The sequence below is a fragment of the Bison bison genome, unplaced genomic scaffold (assembly GCF_000754665.1).
Source record: "Bison bison bison isolate TAMUID 2011002044 unplaced genomic scaffold, Bison_UMD1.0 scf7180017864525, whole genome shotgun sequence".
NCBI classification, from domain to species: domain Eukaryota; kingdom Metazoa; phylum Chordata; class Mammalia; order Artiodactyla; family Bovidae; genus Bison; species Bison bison.
In genome coordinates, this window is record NW_011495076.1 from 7319628 (window position 1) to 7334606 (window position 14979).

Below are 14979 nucleotides of genomic sequence, written 5' to 3' on the forward strand. Positions count from 1 at the left end.
TTGGCCCAGGTGGATCCTTTAAGGGACAGGGTAGAAAGACCCAGGTCACTAGGCCAGAAAGGTCAGAACAAAGAGTAAGCATGTGTTTTCTGGACGGTCCCTTGGTTTACTTGAGGAGGGCTGGATAGACACTGGTTGGAGAACTCCAAAAGGACTGATAACTCTGCTTGACTCACTTCTGGTGGGTTATATCTGCACAACATTTCTGAAGGACACACATTCATTAAAAGAGTTAATAGTAGTGGCAATTATTAGTATTAGAAATATATTTTCAATCTAATATTTTAAGTTCATGGGGTCGCAAAGAGTCGGACACGACTGAGCAACTGAACTGACTGACTACTACTACTATCAAAAAAGGTCTTAATGACTAGGACAACCATGATGGTATCATCACTCACCTAAAGCCAGACATCCTGGAATGTGAAGGTAAGTGGGCCTTAGGAAGTATTACTATAAGCAAAGCTAGTAGAGATGACAGAATTCCAGTTGAGCTATTTCAAATCCTAAAAGATGATGCTGTTAGAGTGCTGCACTTATATGTTAGCAAATTTGGAAAACTCAGCAGTGGCCACAGGACTGAAAATGGTCAGTTTTCATTCAAAACCCAAAGAAGGGCAGTGGCAAAGAATGTTCAAACTACCAGACAATTGCACTTATTTTACATGCTAGCAAGGTTATATTCAAAATCCTTCAAGCTAGACTTCAGTAGTATGTGCATTGAGAACTTCCAGATGTACAAAATGGGTTTAGAAAAGGCAGAGGAACCAGAGATCAAATTGTCAACATTCACTGGATCACAGAGAAAGCAAGAGAATTCCAGAAAAACATTGTCTGCCTCACTGACTACACTAAAGCCTTTGACTGTGTGGATCACAGCAAACTGTGGAAAGTTCTTCAAGAGATGGGAATACCCGACCACCGTGCCTGTCTCCTGAGAAACCTATACGCAGGTCAAGAAGCAACAGTTAGAACCTGACATAGAACAATGGACTGGTTCAAAATGGGGAAAAGAGTACCTCAAGGATGTATATTGTCACCCTGCTTGTTTAGCTTATATGCAAAGTACATCAAGCAAAATGCCAGGCTGGATGAGTCACAAGCTGGAATCAAGCCTGCCAGGAGAAATATCAACAACCTCAGATATGTAGATGATACCATTCTAATGGAAGAAAGTGAAGAGGAACGAAAGAGTTTCTTGATAAGAGTGAAAGAGGAGAATGAAAATGCTGGCCTAAAACTCAACACTGGTCCCATCACTTCATGGCAAATAGATGGAGAAAAACTGGAAACAGTGACAGATTATATTTTGGGGGGCTCCAAAATCACTGCAGACAGTGACTGGACCCATTAAGAGATGCTTGATCCTTGGAAGGAAAGTTGTGACAAACTTAGACAGTATATTAAAAAGCAGAGATGTCACTTTGCCAACAGAAGTCAAAGCTGTGGTTTTTCCAGTAGTGATGTATGGTTGTGAGAGTTGGGCCATAAAGAAGACTGAGCACTGAAGAACTGATGCTTTGGAATCGTGGTGATGGAGAAGGCTCTTGAGAGTCCCTTGGACTACAAGGAGATCAGACCAGTCCATCTTAAGGGAAATCAACCCTGAATATTCATTGGAAGGACTGATGCTGAAGCTCAGCATCAGCTGAAGCTCCAATACTTTGGCTACCTGATGTCAAGAGACGACTCATGGGAAAAGACCCTGATTCTAGGAGAGACTGAAGACAAAAGGAGAAGGGGTTGGCAGAGGATGAGATGGTTGGATAACATCACCCACTCAATGGACATGAATTTGAGCAAACTCTGGGAGATCATGGGAGACAGAGGAGCCTGGCGCACTGCAGTTCATGGGGTTTCAAAGAGTCAGACAGGACTTAGCGACTGAATAATAACAACACACAAGGATATGTTTTTAAGCCCAATTAGGAAAATAATGGCAGACTCAGCTACTTATGATCAGTAGTGAATCTAGGAAATTCCTGGGTTGAGATATGACTCAGCATGTGATGGCTATGACTGCTTGCTTCCCTACACAACAGGAAACCAAGAAGAACCAACTCCTTTTGTTTAAGATTAGGTAGATTCCACAATTTCCAGGCAATGAGAGACCTCCAGTGCCCTAGATTGTACTGCTGTCCAACATACAGATGTGGTTCTTTCATTTTCTCCACAAACTGCCTTAATATCATCTGTCTTTTATCTAACAACACAAACAATGGCAAGAATCGATTTTTTTTCAAGACAATAAGTCTTTCAAATTCCAAAATAGGCAATGATTGTGTGAAAACTCTCCATCAATAAAATTTATTTCTTACCCTTTGTTCTTTACACAGGCATTTTTCAAGTGAACGTAGCTGGAAGGAAATATACCCTGGAAGAGAAAATGTGAAGGTTATGTCTATTACAGCAGAATAAATTTCATAAGTCATATATATAAAATATCACCACACAACCATAACAATACCAGGAAGATGAAATCTCTAACACATTCTCTAGGTGAAATCCATTGCAGCTTAGAACCAGTAATTTTATTTTGAATATTTATCAGTTTACAAATTTAGAGATACTTTAGAGATAATCAAAACATTAAATCCCACTCAAAAATATATTCTATATAACAGAAATTTTTTGTATTTTCAAGAGTTCTATATGGAAAGCATGTTAAATAAATTTTTTTAATATTGCAGTTTTGAAAAAAGGGGTTTTAGTTTGCTTCTTTTGGTTGTAGTTCTCTTTCTTCTCTTCAAACTATTCATGTGTCTATTTGAAAATACATACTAAAAAAATACCACTACTATGAATTTAGAAACAGTATGTATTTTACATGTTTAAGAATGATCCTTAATGAAAACATAGCAGCAAATCATCACCGGGCTGCCATTCTGATGGAACAAAAATTAAACAAAAGAAGACAAGCCAGCTTAAAGCTCTTTATTGTAGGGAAAGGCTAGGGCAAGGAAATGGTTCCTTTGTTCTAAATGAGAAATTTAAAAAAAAATTTAAAAAAGAGCAATTTTATTATCCATTAAATGACAATATTCTCTGAATGATTTTTTATGTACAATTAAATGGAAAATTCAATTAAATATTTAGGAAAAACAAATGTCATTTGAATACATTATCACCACTGTGGGTCCAAGGATAACATAAAATTTAACTAGCAAGCTCTGTATATACAACAGTAGTAAATAGGCATAGGTTTTTAAAAAAAAAAAACAAAACACCATTTTTTTCCTTTGGAATTTAAATTTACCTCAATATGGTAGGAATAGCAAATTAGAGTAATTATTGGAATTAACAAGAAGTCAGAAATTGAGGTTCTTTAGAAGAGAAATAGAAGCAAAAAATCTTAACACTTTTTAAAGTATGTTCTAAATGAAAAATATTGAAGTTACATATGCATGTGCCCGCAGATGTCCAAAAATAACTTTAAATGAGAGCTAAAGTATAGACTATCCTTTAGAATGACCTAAAATAAATGAAATAAAGTAATTAACACAGTTGGATGATCCAGGAAAAAAGGTATACTTAAACAGAAATGCAGGCAAAATAGATTAGATAACATATTTTGGAAATGAGAAATGACACACTTTCTTATCTACAATCCTTAGAAAACCAGAATTAAACCAAAAAATGAACATGGCATGTAAGAAAATATTAGTGAATGTGGGTAGCATGGGTAAAGATGGGAAGATAGGAACAAAGTTGAAAAATATAGAAGTAAGGATTAGTGTTAACATCATAAACTACACAAAGGAAAGGTAAAAGAAAACTCATATTACTTCCTACTATAATTCCTCAGGATTTATATAAATATATAACTGATAATGAGTGTTAGTTTTTGTCTGGAATGGTAAGAAAGACGGACTCTTTATAATTTGATTTTCCCACATTTCACCTCCTCACACCTAAAGGGACTCATAACATACCTAAAATAAACCACTCTCCACATCAACTTTCACAAATGATACCACAGAAAACAAAGATTAAATACCTCTATTCATTATTTCTTTTGGAATATATATTTCTGCTGCCTGAATTTTAATTTAGCTCTCTGCAAAACTCACACTTCAAAAAGATTTTGTTTATATATAATGAGCTTATTAAGGTCCTCTCAGTATAAATTTCAAGAGCTACACAGGATTATCATTTGAATAGTGTGTCTTAAGTATAATCCAAGTTCAAAGGAATTTCCAAAATTATGAAAATCTGTATTGCCGTTTAGTATTTCAACTAAGAGTCCCAACTGTAATTTCAATTGTATAATGAAATAAAGTAAATTAACTGTCTTTCTTAAAAATCCCATAATTCCAGTTAAAAGCAATTATTTTTACCTTGATATTTGGGTTTTTTAAGGCAAATCCTCTGTACCAGCCTGTGGAGAAATAATCATGGTCATATTTCAATAAATAATTACAAGACTTTGAAGAAATGATTAGAAATCAATGTATCCTTTGCTGACAGAATTTTACCTTACATGAAGATATTCTAGGTATAAACATGTGGGAGTTGGAAGTAGGCTAGACTATAAAAGTTAAGTGACTACAAGTTTAAGTCTTCTATCAATAAAATCATTTAAAAATTGTATTGGAAATATACATAAAAAATACAGACATGCATAATGGAAGTAAAGGTTTGGGAATCAGAGTACTGGGCTTAAATTCTGGTTTTACTATCAATAAGTATTAGCTGTTGAATCTTGGGCGAGTTAAGTGACCTCTCTGAGCTTAGTTTCATTCCATTTTATAAAATGTCACACTATATCTCAAAGAAATTCAAGAATCTACACAAGATTTAATATAGTTCCAAACTGTCTTTGCCTGAATACAAAGCCCTGACTCTACCACCAAAGACCAGTGCTTAGCCAGCAATTCTGTACTGAGCTCACACATTATCTACCATCTTGGGTAAGGATCAGTCTGATAGCATACGAAAGAAGCCAGGTCTCATCCACTTAGAGCATTAATGGCATGCTTTCATCCAGACAATGTCCCACCAACTGACTCACCATAATTTTTATTCTGCAGAATGTCTATTACTTAACCTCCAAAGTGACTCAATCAGTTTTACAGCACTGTCCTTAAGGGGGAACATAACTTTTTAGAGTTTAAAACAATTACAGGGTATACATATTTATATGAATTTATATAGCTAATATACGTGTGCTGTGTGTGTGCTCAGTTGGTTAGTTGTGTCTGACTCTTTGTGACCCCATGGACTGTAGCCCTCCAGACTCCTCTGTCCATGGAATTTTCCAAGAAAGAATACTTGAGTGGGTTACCATTTTTCACTCCAGGAAGCTAATATACAGCCTCCTATAAATGTATTCTTTTCAACTTATTGTTTCTTCAACTATAGTAACCATTTTGCTTATTAGAATAAATTATTTTATCATAAAACCAATGTTCTATTGAATTGAATCTTTTTGATTAATTGAATTTTTAGAAAGAAGTATTTGAGTTTTGTATTTAAATATTTTTGTTCCTCATAAGTTTTCTTAAAAAAACATTTTATAAAACATCATTTTATAATCAGCCTGGAAAGAGTAGAATGAATTTAGAATTGCAAACTCTATAATGTCAGGATTTATTAGACTCCTCAAAGACATCCACCCAAGAAATATATCTATTCTTAAACAATTATTTTAACAGTAACCAAAACTTCTTGAGAATTGCAGAAATGTCACAGTGAGGTCCCTGTCCAACTACACCATACAGAAAGGTTTTTACATTACAAAACAGCTCCCATAAGCTGAGAAGTATATTTTCATCCATTCATAACAGATTTTATATTTATCTGTAAACGAAGTGGAAACAGACAAAATATATCTGGCAATGACAGAGAAAAACCTTATATTTTTAAATATATCAGTGACACTGGACAAAATAAATGTCCATGTATCACCACCATTTAATGACAGGCTTTAAATAAAAGTAATAGTTCTATTTGGGAAAACACAATTTTATCAATAATGAACCTTAATATGATAGAGTCTTAGCATATTATAAATTCCTAATAAGGACAATGTATTGAGAGGAAAACCATATCTTTGGATATGCTGATGGGACTTTACAATATGGCCATTTTGTTAAGAAAAAAAAGAGTAGTCATTTTATCTGGGATCTTTTTAAGGACTAGCATTTAAGGATGTTTTGTTACAAGGAACAGAAGCATTTGAAAACATACTAGGTTGATTTAATGAGGTACCTCTTATATAAATTAATCATACAAGTTCACTTATCATTTCAAATGGAGTAAATAATTTCAGTCCAAATTTGGGGGAGGTGAGGAGGAAGCAGTTACAGAACTAGAGCAGAGTTGGCCAGGGCAGGAGTCCCACCCCAAGGAATCTGGTTACCCAACCTTGGTTAAAGCATTTCTGCTCTGGCTCTCTGTTTCTTTCTGTCCTGGGGAGCCCACCAGACTCTTGACATTCCAAGAAGGGCCTTCTAGTTTGGCCCTGAGTCATGAACTCTCAGAAATTCAACAGTCTCAATTGCATCTAGCGAATATAAATAAATAATATTAGGAAAAAATATAATCAGCTTAAAAATACCAAACAATGTTTTCCCATAAGCCAAACATTGAACATGCAAGAAAATAGTTTTGTAAAAAATGGTTCATTGTGACCAAGGGGAAAATCCTAGAGATTAATAGAAGTATGAAAAGAATTTGTAAATTTTATGAGCTGCCTAATGCTGAGGAGATCGTTTACCCAACTGCAAACAATCAATACTAGTCTACTTACCATCACACTTCTCCAGGATCTGAACTGTATCTCCAATTTCCAATGACAGACCATATGGCACAGTTCCTCGAAAACTGGCAATAACTGTAAGAAACCACACAGAATATATAGAGATAATCCTGTCAGTTATGGCCAGTTATACTGCTTACTACTGCATGTTATTGACCAGGAAAAACGAACGTGAACAGGAAATACACCCTGATAGTTGGAACTGGCTGTCATATTTTAATGTGACATGTTTCGGAAGAAAACCAAAGTTTACATACTTTGCGAAATGTTTGGTCAAACAAGTGTTATTAATACAAATTTCAAAGGTGTGATAGTTACTACGATAGTAGACAAAATATCAACATCACCAATAACATACATAAACAAAGATACTGCCTGAAGAGCTGCGCCAGGAGTGTCCCTCTACCTCACTGCTACAATCACTCCCCATTCAGAAGCCCATCCCATGGTAGTGACTCAATAAATATGTGTTCAATGATAAATGAGGACTATATGTCTTACTCATTAATAAGCTTGGTTGACCTTTCTGCTATGCTGTCTTCAGGATATTTCTTTTCCATACACTGTAAGGGCCTCAAGAGAAGGGACTATGTCCTCACTGCTCACTGCTCACTACTGTGCCCTCAGGGTCTAGCCCAGCACACGGTGTTAAAGTAGTCTTCTTCTCTGTAGTAATCAATGGTAATGATTACTTCTCTCCCCTGGGTCTAAACACATGGACAAAATGACAATTCCCACATGCCTTAGCTCTCAGATAATTTGAACTGGGGGAAAAGGGGGCACACAGAGAGGAGTCACCGTTTAGCCTTACCTAATGTTTACAGACTGACTGGTTTCTGAAACACGGTGCGGGGCTGGGCAGGACTAGGATATAATACCAGAGATTAATCATCCCTAGGCTGCAGTCCATGGGGTCGCTGAGGGTCGGACACGACTGAGCGACTTCACTTTCACTTTTCACTTTCATGTACTGGAGAAGGAAATGGGAACCCACTCCAGTGTTCTTGCCTGGAGAATCCCAGGGACGGGGGAGCCTGGTGGGCTGCCTTCTATGGGGTCGCACAGAGTTGGATAGGCAATTTGAGGGGTTAAGAGAGAATGAAGGACAGAGATTCTTTCCAAGAAATTAACACCTGAGTCATAAGAGAGACAAGGCTAGAAAATAAAGGACCTCAACACACAGAAAGAGAAGACCCATTTCCTATTAAATATTTCACATGCTGAAATCATCTTGCAAGTCACATCCAAAAAATGATAGTAGATGCTTCGACTGCCTGATTTTTAAAATCCCCCAACTTTGGAAGTGAATTTTATAATTCTATCTCTCTCAGATCGAATCTTTCAGTAAGATTTAGAAACAACACCAATCCCCCAAATAAATTATTGTTACTGCTATGAATGTATTTTAAAAGCCTGGAGGAACACATGAATCTGTCAAAAATCAAAACATGCCAATAAGTAATGGGCTTTCAGAGAAGTCTAAAGCCATTTTATGATCTTAAAACAAAATTAGCAGTAGCAATCAAAACACAGGACAGAAAACATAGCCCAAAGTACATGAGACAGATAAAAATAACTACACAGTAACCAAGTTAAAACATTTTAGATAAGCACTAATCCATGATGTCATTTTCTAACTATAACCATAAATACCCTATGACCTCATGTTGATAGCCTCAACAGTGTTTGCTTGAAAAATAATCAAAGGTCTGTATCCTGACAGAGCACTTCAAATAATTTTCAGGGACCTCTTCTTAAAAGGAATCAACAACCAAATAGACAGTAGATTGAGTACAATATAAGACTCCAAGGCAAACTTACCCTCAGAATTGCCTTTTTACACTCATGAAGTCACCTTAACCTCTCACAACCCTAGTATTCAACCCTGCACTACTGATGCTTCTCTTAGAGGTCTAAGTGTGTGGGTGCCCTAACTCAGCTCTGGGTATAGCTCTGACCACTCACGAATGCCCATGTTAACTCCCAGGCAGCCAGAAATACCTCCCCTGCTGCTGGTGGCTCTCTCCTACCCCATCACCTTCTTGAACATGGCGGTACCACTCATTAGCTTCATTCTTCACCACCCCTTCAGGCCTCAGCCCTTCACCTCACTGCTCTGAAACTGCTCTCTCCCCACTGTCACTACCTTCATATCACCTTTCAGGAGGCCATCTTCTCTTCCACTACTTCTCTCATACCTTCCAGCCTTCTACTGTAGGTCAACTTTCTTAGCCCTCTTTTTAAAAATTTACTTATTTTCGATTGGAGGATAATTGCTTTACAATATTGTGTTGGTTTACGCCATACATCAGCATGAATCAGCCATAGGTATATATATGTGCCCTCCCTGTTGAAACTTCCTCCTACCTTCCTCCCCATCCCTTCCCTCTATGCGGTCACACAGCAAATTTTCACTATCTATTTTACCTAAGATAATGTATATTTTCCATGTTACTCTCTCAATTCGTCCCCCGCTGTCCTTCCCCTACAGCATCTACAAGTCTCTTCTCTGTGTCTGCATCTTTACTGCAGCCCTGCTAATAGGTTCATCAAATCCATCTTTCTATACTTCATATATATGCATTAATATCCGAGTTAACTTTCTTCTTAAATGTTGACGTCAAACAGGCTGGGTGTAGGGACTTCCCTGGCGGTCCAGTGGTTAAGACTTCAAGATTGAACTGCAGGGAACACGAGTTCCATCCCTGGTTGGAGAACTAAGACCCCACATGCTGAGTGGCCAAAAACAGACAAACAAAAAGGCTGGGTGTAGGAAAAGAATATCAAACTTGGTATCATGAGACGTGGGTTTGATTATTAGCTGTGTGATTCGGTGCAAGATACTAATCTCTCAGAGTCTCCATTACCTCGTCAGGAAAATGGGGTCAATGATAAAGAAACTGCAAAAGGTAGTAAAGGATTAAATAAGGCTTCTCAGAGCAGACTTTCTTGATATACATCCTCTCACCCCAATTCCATATGCTCATAGCACCATATACCATTTAACCAGCCTCCCTGATTTGTGCAAGTTTTGGAAGGATGTCTCCTGCAACAGACTGAAAATTCCATGCATATAAGGACTAGGTTGGTTTCAGTTTCCAGTTGTCTATATAACTCAGTATAGAGCCTGGCACACAAATTGAACTCGGTAAATAATCACTGAGGGAATGAATGAGGGCAGAGCCATTACTGTTAAGAGTTCTGGTTTTAGGCAGTCAGGTTCCTTTATTATGGGCAATTCTATTTTAAGAGGGCACACAAAATTCTAAGAACCAAACTATATTACCTGTGAAAACTCATTCTTTCACCTGAAATGTTTAAAATTGGGATGACAGGTTGTCTGGGTCATAACTGTGCATCATCTCATTTCTTACCCAAGGAGCCTATGTGGGTGAATTCTGACTTCACTCTTCACCTATATAATATCTGATAACTATTAAAGGTGAGTATTATGTTCTTCAGTCTCACTGAGCTTCAGATGCCTCCTCTATAAAAGAAGGAGTTGAACAAGGTGAACTGAAAGGTCCCTGCCAGCCTGCAATTCTGAGAGTCTGGAAGAAGTCTTTCGGCTCAGCACTGACAGGGTATAATATATAACTGAAGCACTCTGTCCCCAAACCAGCCTTGCTTTGGTTTTAGTCACTCTCTGAGTTCTGAAAGAATGGACATTGGTCCCCACCATCTGATAAAGCAGAAGGGAAGGTCTGCTCTCAGCATCTCCTACAAAGTCCTTTACCCCTGCACTCCTGTTACTTTCCAGGCTCCCATCCCACCACCTCTCCACACAATGCCCTCCACACTACCATATCCAAATTCTCATCGAGCTCTTTCATGCAGAACTCAGTGCCTTTATACATATTATCCCCCTTGGGGGCAGTTGCCTTCCCCACCTCTTCTACACAGGGAACTACAAAGTAGCCTGAGTTGAAGGTCTAGCTCCAAGGTTAACTCCTTCAATTTCCTGATGCTACCATTTCTCTTTCCCCATCCTTGGACCCAAGTGAAATCAATTATTCTTTTATCTATGCTCCAAGGGTACTATGACCATATCTTAAATAGCACAAGGTATCACATACACTCGGAGAAGGCAATGGCACCCCACTCCAGTACTCTTGCCTGGAAAATCCCATGGATGGAGGAGCCTGGTAGGCTGCAGTCCATGGGGTCGCTAAGAGTTGGACACGACCAAGAGACTTCCCTTTCACTTTTCACTTTCATGCATTGGAGAAGGAAATGGCAACCCACTCCAGTGTTCTTGCCTGGAGAATCCCAGGGACGGGAAGCCTGGTGGGCTGCCATCTATGGAGTCGCACAGAGTCGGACACAACTGAAGCGACTTAGCAGCAGCAGCAGCATCACATACACTTGACTTATCTTTGTCTTTCTACTTGAAAACTTGAATTGTTTCTAATTCATCTTCCATACACCAGCATAGGATTATGTTAGTGTATGAACAGAGAATGAATAAACACACAGAATGAATGAATGAAGCCACTGAAAAATGGTACCCAAGTTTTAACAGAGTCAGAGAATGTCAAGGGCACCACTCATAACTTAAAACGTCTAAAATATATTAAACCACAGATCATTTTGGAGAGTAACACTTTTTAAAGATATAGTTCAAGGCAGGACTTTGATCTTTACCTTCTAAAATGGCTAGCCATTTCCAGTCTTTGAATTACACAAGTAATTCCACCTTGCAAAGTACTAAGTTCATGAATGGATGGATAAATGCTATTCTATTTATGCTTCACGTTATGCAATTGAAAGGGGAAGGCAGTTCTAGGCCAAAGAGCAAAAGATCTGAAAACATGATTGACTCGTATTTACTAATGGTAGCATATAGGGTATCATAAAGGAAGGAAAACTGGTTTCACAAAGCAAAGATTCAAAGAAAACTCAGGCATTCATGAAATCTCAATCTGCATTTCTATCAAATACACTTGAAACATATGGAATGCTTAGATTCCACTCTGGATATAACTTTTCAAGTAAGCCCCCAAATCCTCCAAGCATTTTTGCATGAAACAAGTCTATAGTTGAAAATTCATCTTGCCACCAGTTGTTATAAAGTAGCTCTGTCTTCAAATGAAAGTCTTCTCATCCTATATTTCCAGGGGCATCCCAATAATATTTGGGTTTACTGAACATGACCAAATACTGTCTTGATTCCCTTGTTTATTTTCTTATAAATTGAAAAAGAGCTACAGAAAAGATCATAGAGAATGAATGCTTCATGGAGCTGGAAATACAAAGGTTCAATGCTATTGTTTCAGTCCTAAGGATCCTGAGAGTACAGTTTTAAACAGACATAAAAACTACTGTATGGTATTGTTTTCATCTCTGCCCATTTGCAACTATGCAGAAATTTATTTGGATTAATAAACATGTATATAAACATAGCCTATGTTCCAGTCTTTTAAAACTATATGTGGGGAATTCCTTTGCAGTCCAATAGCACTCCACGCTTCTAATGCATGGGGCACAGGTTCGATTCTTGGTCAGGGAACTAAGATCCTGCACGCCACGTAGTATGGCCAACCCACGCCCCTCCCCCCAAAAAAACTAGCTAAAATTATGTGTGTAAGCTGAAAGTGTTAATTAAATGTACAGCTTAAGCATCTTGAAAATCAGAAACAGTTGCCTCTTACCACATATTATTCCTTTACATAATATCAGTTTAGTATCTTGTGACTTTACTAAAAATTAAATGGTTTTGAAAAGCATCCTATCTATAACTCACCAGTGTTTTCTATGAAGACAGTGAAGAAAAGCAAAATCGTGCTGTGAAGCAGGAACTTATTTCTCAGTTTCAGTGACATTGCTTGCTCTTGTAAAGAACAAATTCATACTTTAAAACTTTTAAACTTAGTATGGAGCAATTCAATCACAGAGTTGTGACTTTTAAAAGCAAAAACAGAAACAAATTATAAAAACTACTAGAAGACAATCATGAAGCTCTACATCACAGATGATACCATATTCATCATCATGATCAAAATAATATTGATGATGATGTTACACACCACAATTCAAGTCAAGCCTAGCAAACGCTGCCCTTGCCCTTTATGGGTTGACAATCTAAGACGAATGGAACATTATGTGGGAAAAAAAAATTATGAAATATTTTGTTCCTTGTGACGCAAAGGAAGTAAACTCATCCCTCAAAGTCAAAGTTTTAGCTTCATCTTTCTGATAAAAGGATTTCCAACTCAGAAACAGGTTGTGGTCTGAAAGGTCACTTGGAAGTTATTTACAACACAGAACACGATGGATGCTATTGTTCTCGAGTTCTGAGACTATCCCATGGAATCCCATTTAACACAAAATAAATGAAACTTCTGTTTTTCACAACAGAAATGAGCTATCACTGCACCGGAAATTAAATAAACATTTTTATGGGAGTAGCTGTAAAATTCTGAATGCTGGTACTTGAAGCATGTCAGCAACAGAGAGAAGGCAGTGACAAAAGGAGGGCTTTGTAAAGGAACTCGGAGGACATTTACAACCGGTTCTTTCCATGTTCATGTGCATTTCATACTATATTTCACTCTGGTTTGTCACCGATGTATATCTACATTCAGGTTTATCAGCTTTATGAGTATCATTGTGTGTGTTGGGGGCATGCACAAATTGAAAAAAGCGGGGAGGAAAAGGTAGAATTTCTGAAGGGTCAGAAGATTTTTTTTTGGATAAGAGGTGGAGGACACAGTGAAAAGGGAAAGAGGATTAAGCAGAACTAAATTCTTTTTCAGGGATTTTACTTCATAATATAGGAAACAGAGGAAGAAGAGGACAAGGGGTCATCTCCTCTGCACATGCACAAAATTCTCCTGTAGGGAAAGATAAAATATGATGGGGAAATCCAAGTTAATAGTCTTATCAAAGACACCACCTTATTTTTTAAAGAACTGTCTGGATAGGCCTTGAGGGAAGATGAAATAGAAGTCATCTGGAGATTTCCATTGGTATGATCACAAGTCCAGGACAGAACTGTCTTTGTCCTGTAGCCCCTTAACATCTTCCCCCTCCATGAGATGAAGTTAAGAGCAAAGGGGTCATTTCTACCTTCAAGGGACTCCTAGCTGGCCATCAGTATGACAGCAGGGCCATGGGAGCTGGCGGTCTAGAAAGACTGGAAAAAAAATTTCAAAGGAAATGTGGGAGGGGGAATTGGGATGCCTGCTCCTGAATATGGCTTTGATGCTGAAAATGAACTCCATAGGAAAATCAAAGGAAGCCTCACTATGCTCCATCTTCTCGTCCTCATAATTGCCATGCATTTGAGATCAGTTTCATTCTGTCTATGCAGGCAGGCCTGTGGGGCAGACATATGCACATCGACCAAAAGGACTTCATTCTTATGCCACAGGTACCATGGTCAGGCCTTCAGACAGGTCACAGGACTCTCTCAGGCCCGACTTTGAAAAATCAGAAGCACATGGAATAAAATGTATTCATTTCTGACATTTGACAAGTGCAACTTGAAAATATACTGCTGTCCTTGACTGTTAAGAGGACATTTCTACGAACTGCAGAACTCCATTCTGTTTGAACCACTGCCCTCTGGACTCCAGGCAAACATAAAGTCGTGGGTTCAGCCACACCAAGACTCCTCTTCAGAGATGGACGGCATTTTCTCCCAGCTGCAGAGAGCATGCGGGCAGTCAAGGGGCAGCCTTCTAGGGTTGCCTCAGCTGAAGAGAGTGACTTGCCCGAGGACGTGTCCTCTTCCCAGGTGGCCTGAGCCCAGTGACTATGAGGGCCAGGCCCTCCTGCTGCAACTCGGAAGGGCCACTCCAGCTGAAGCTGACAAAGGCTGTCCCTGGGCCAGCATCACGGGTCATGTGCTCTCTCTGCCCAGTCCTACTTCTCCCCTGTTCCTTCCACTGGTGTGACACCCAAGAACACTCTCTGATACACACCCTGCAAGCTCATCTCTGCATCTCAGAGTCTGCTTTCTGGGGAGGCCAACCTGCTCCAAGCTTACAGTGTCCTGTGTTCAGAACCGACTTCTTGCCAGATCCATTTTCAAGGGAGAAGGAAAGCAGCCTTGTTGAAATACTATCTGGTGGTTTTGCTAAGTTCTTTGTTTATTATTTCTGATCTTCTATGATGGGGGTGTTTCTATTCCCATTTTAGAGATAGAGAAGAGGAAAGAGGCCAACAAGGGAACGAATGAACATCAGGAGGCACTGCTCCACACGAAGATTTATTTG

At 38.5% G+C, this 14979-nt stretch overlaps 1 protein-coding gene across 1 annotated transcript in view; it reads right to left on the bottom strand.

The window, feature by feature from the left end:
* DOCK4 (dedicator of cytokinesis 4) overlaps positions 1-14979 on the bottom strand; it is a 477425-nt gene that overhangs the window by 273366 nt on the left and 189080 nt on the right. Inside the window, exons 2-4 of the mRNA XM_010831178.1 lie at positions 6752-6835; positions 4338-4378; positions 2319-2374 (exon numbers count right to left, since the gene is read on the bottom strand). Of these exons, the coding sequence (XP_010829480.1) occupies positions 2319-2374; positions 4338-4378; positions 6752-6835 (181 nt within the window). The remainder of the gene's footprint in view (positions 1-2318; positions 2375-4337; positions 4379-6751; positions 6836-14979) is intronic.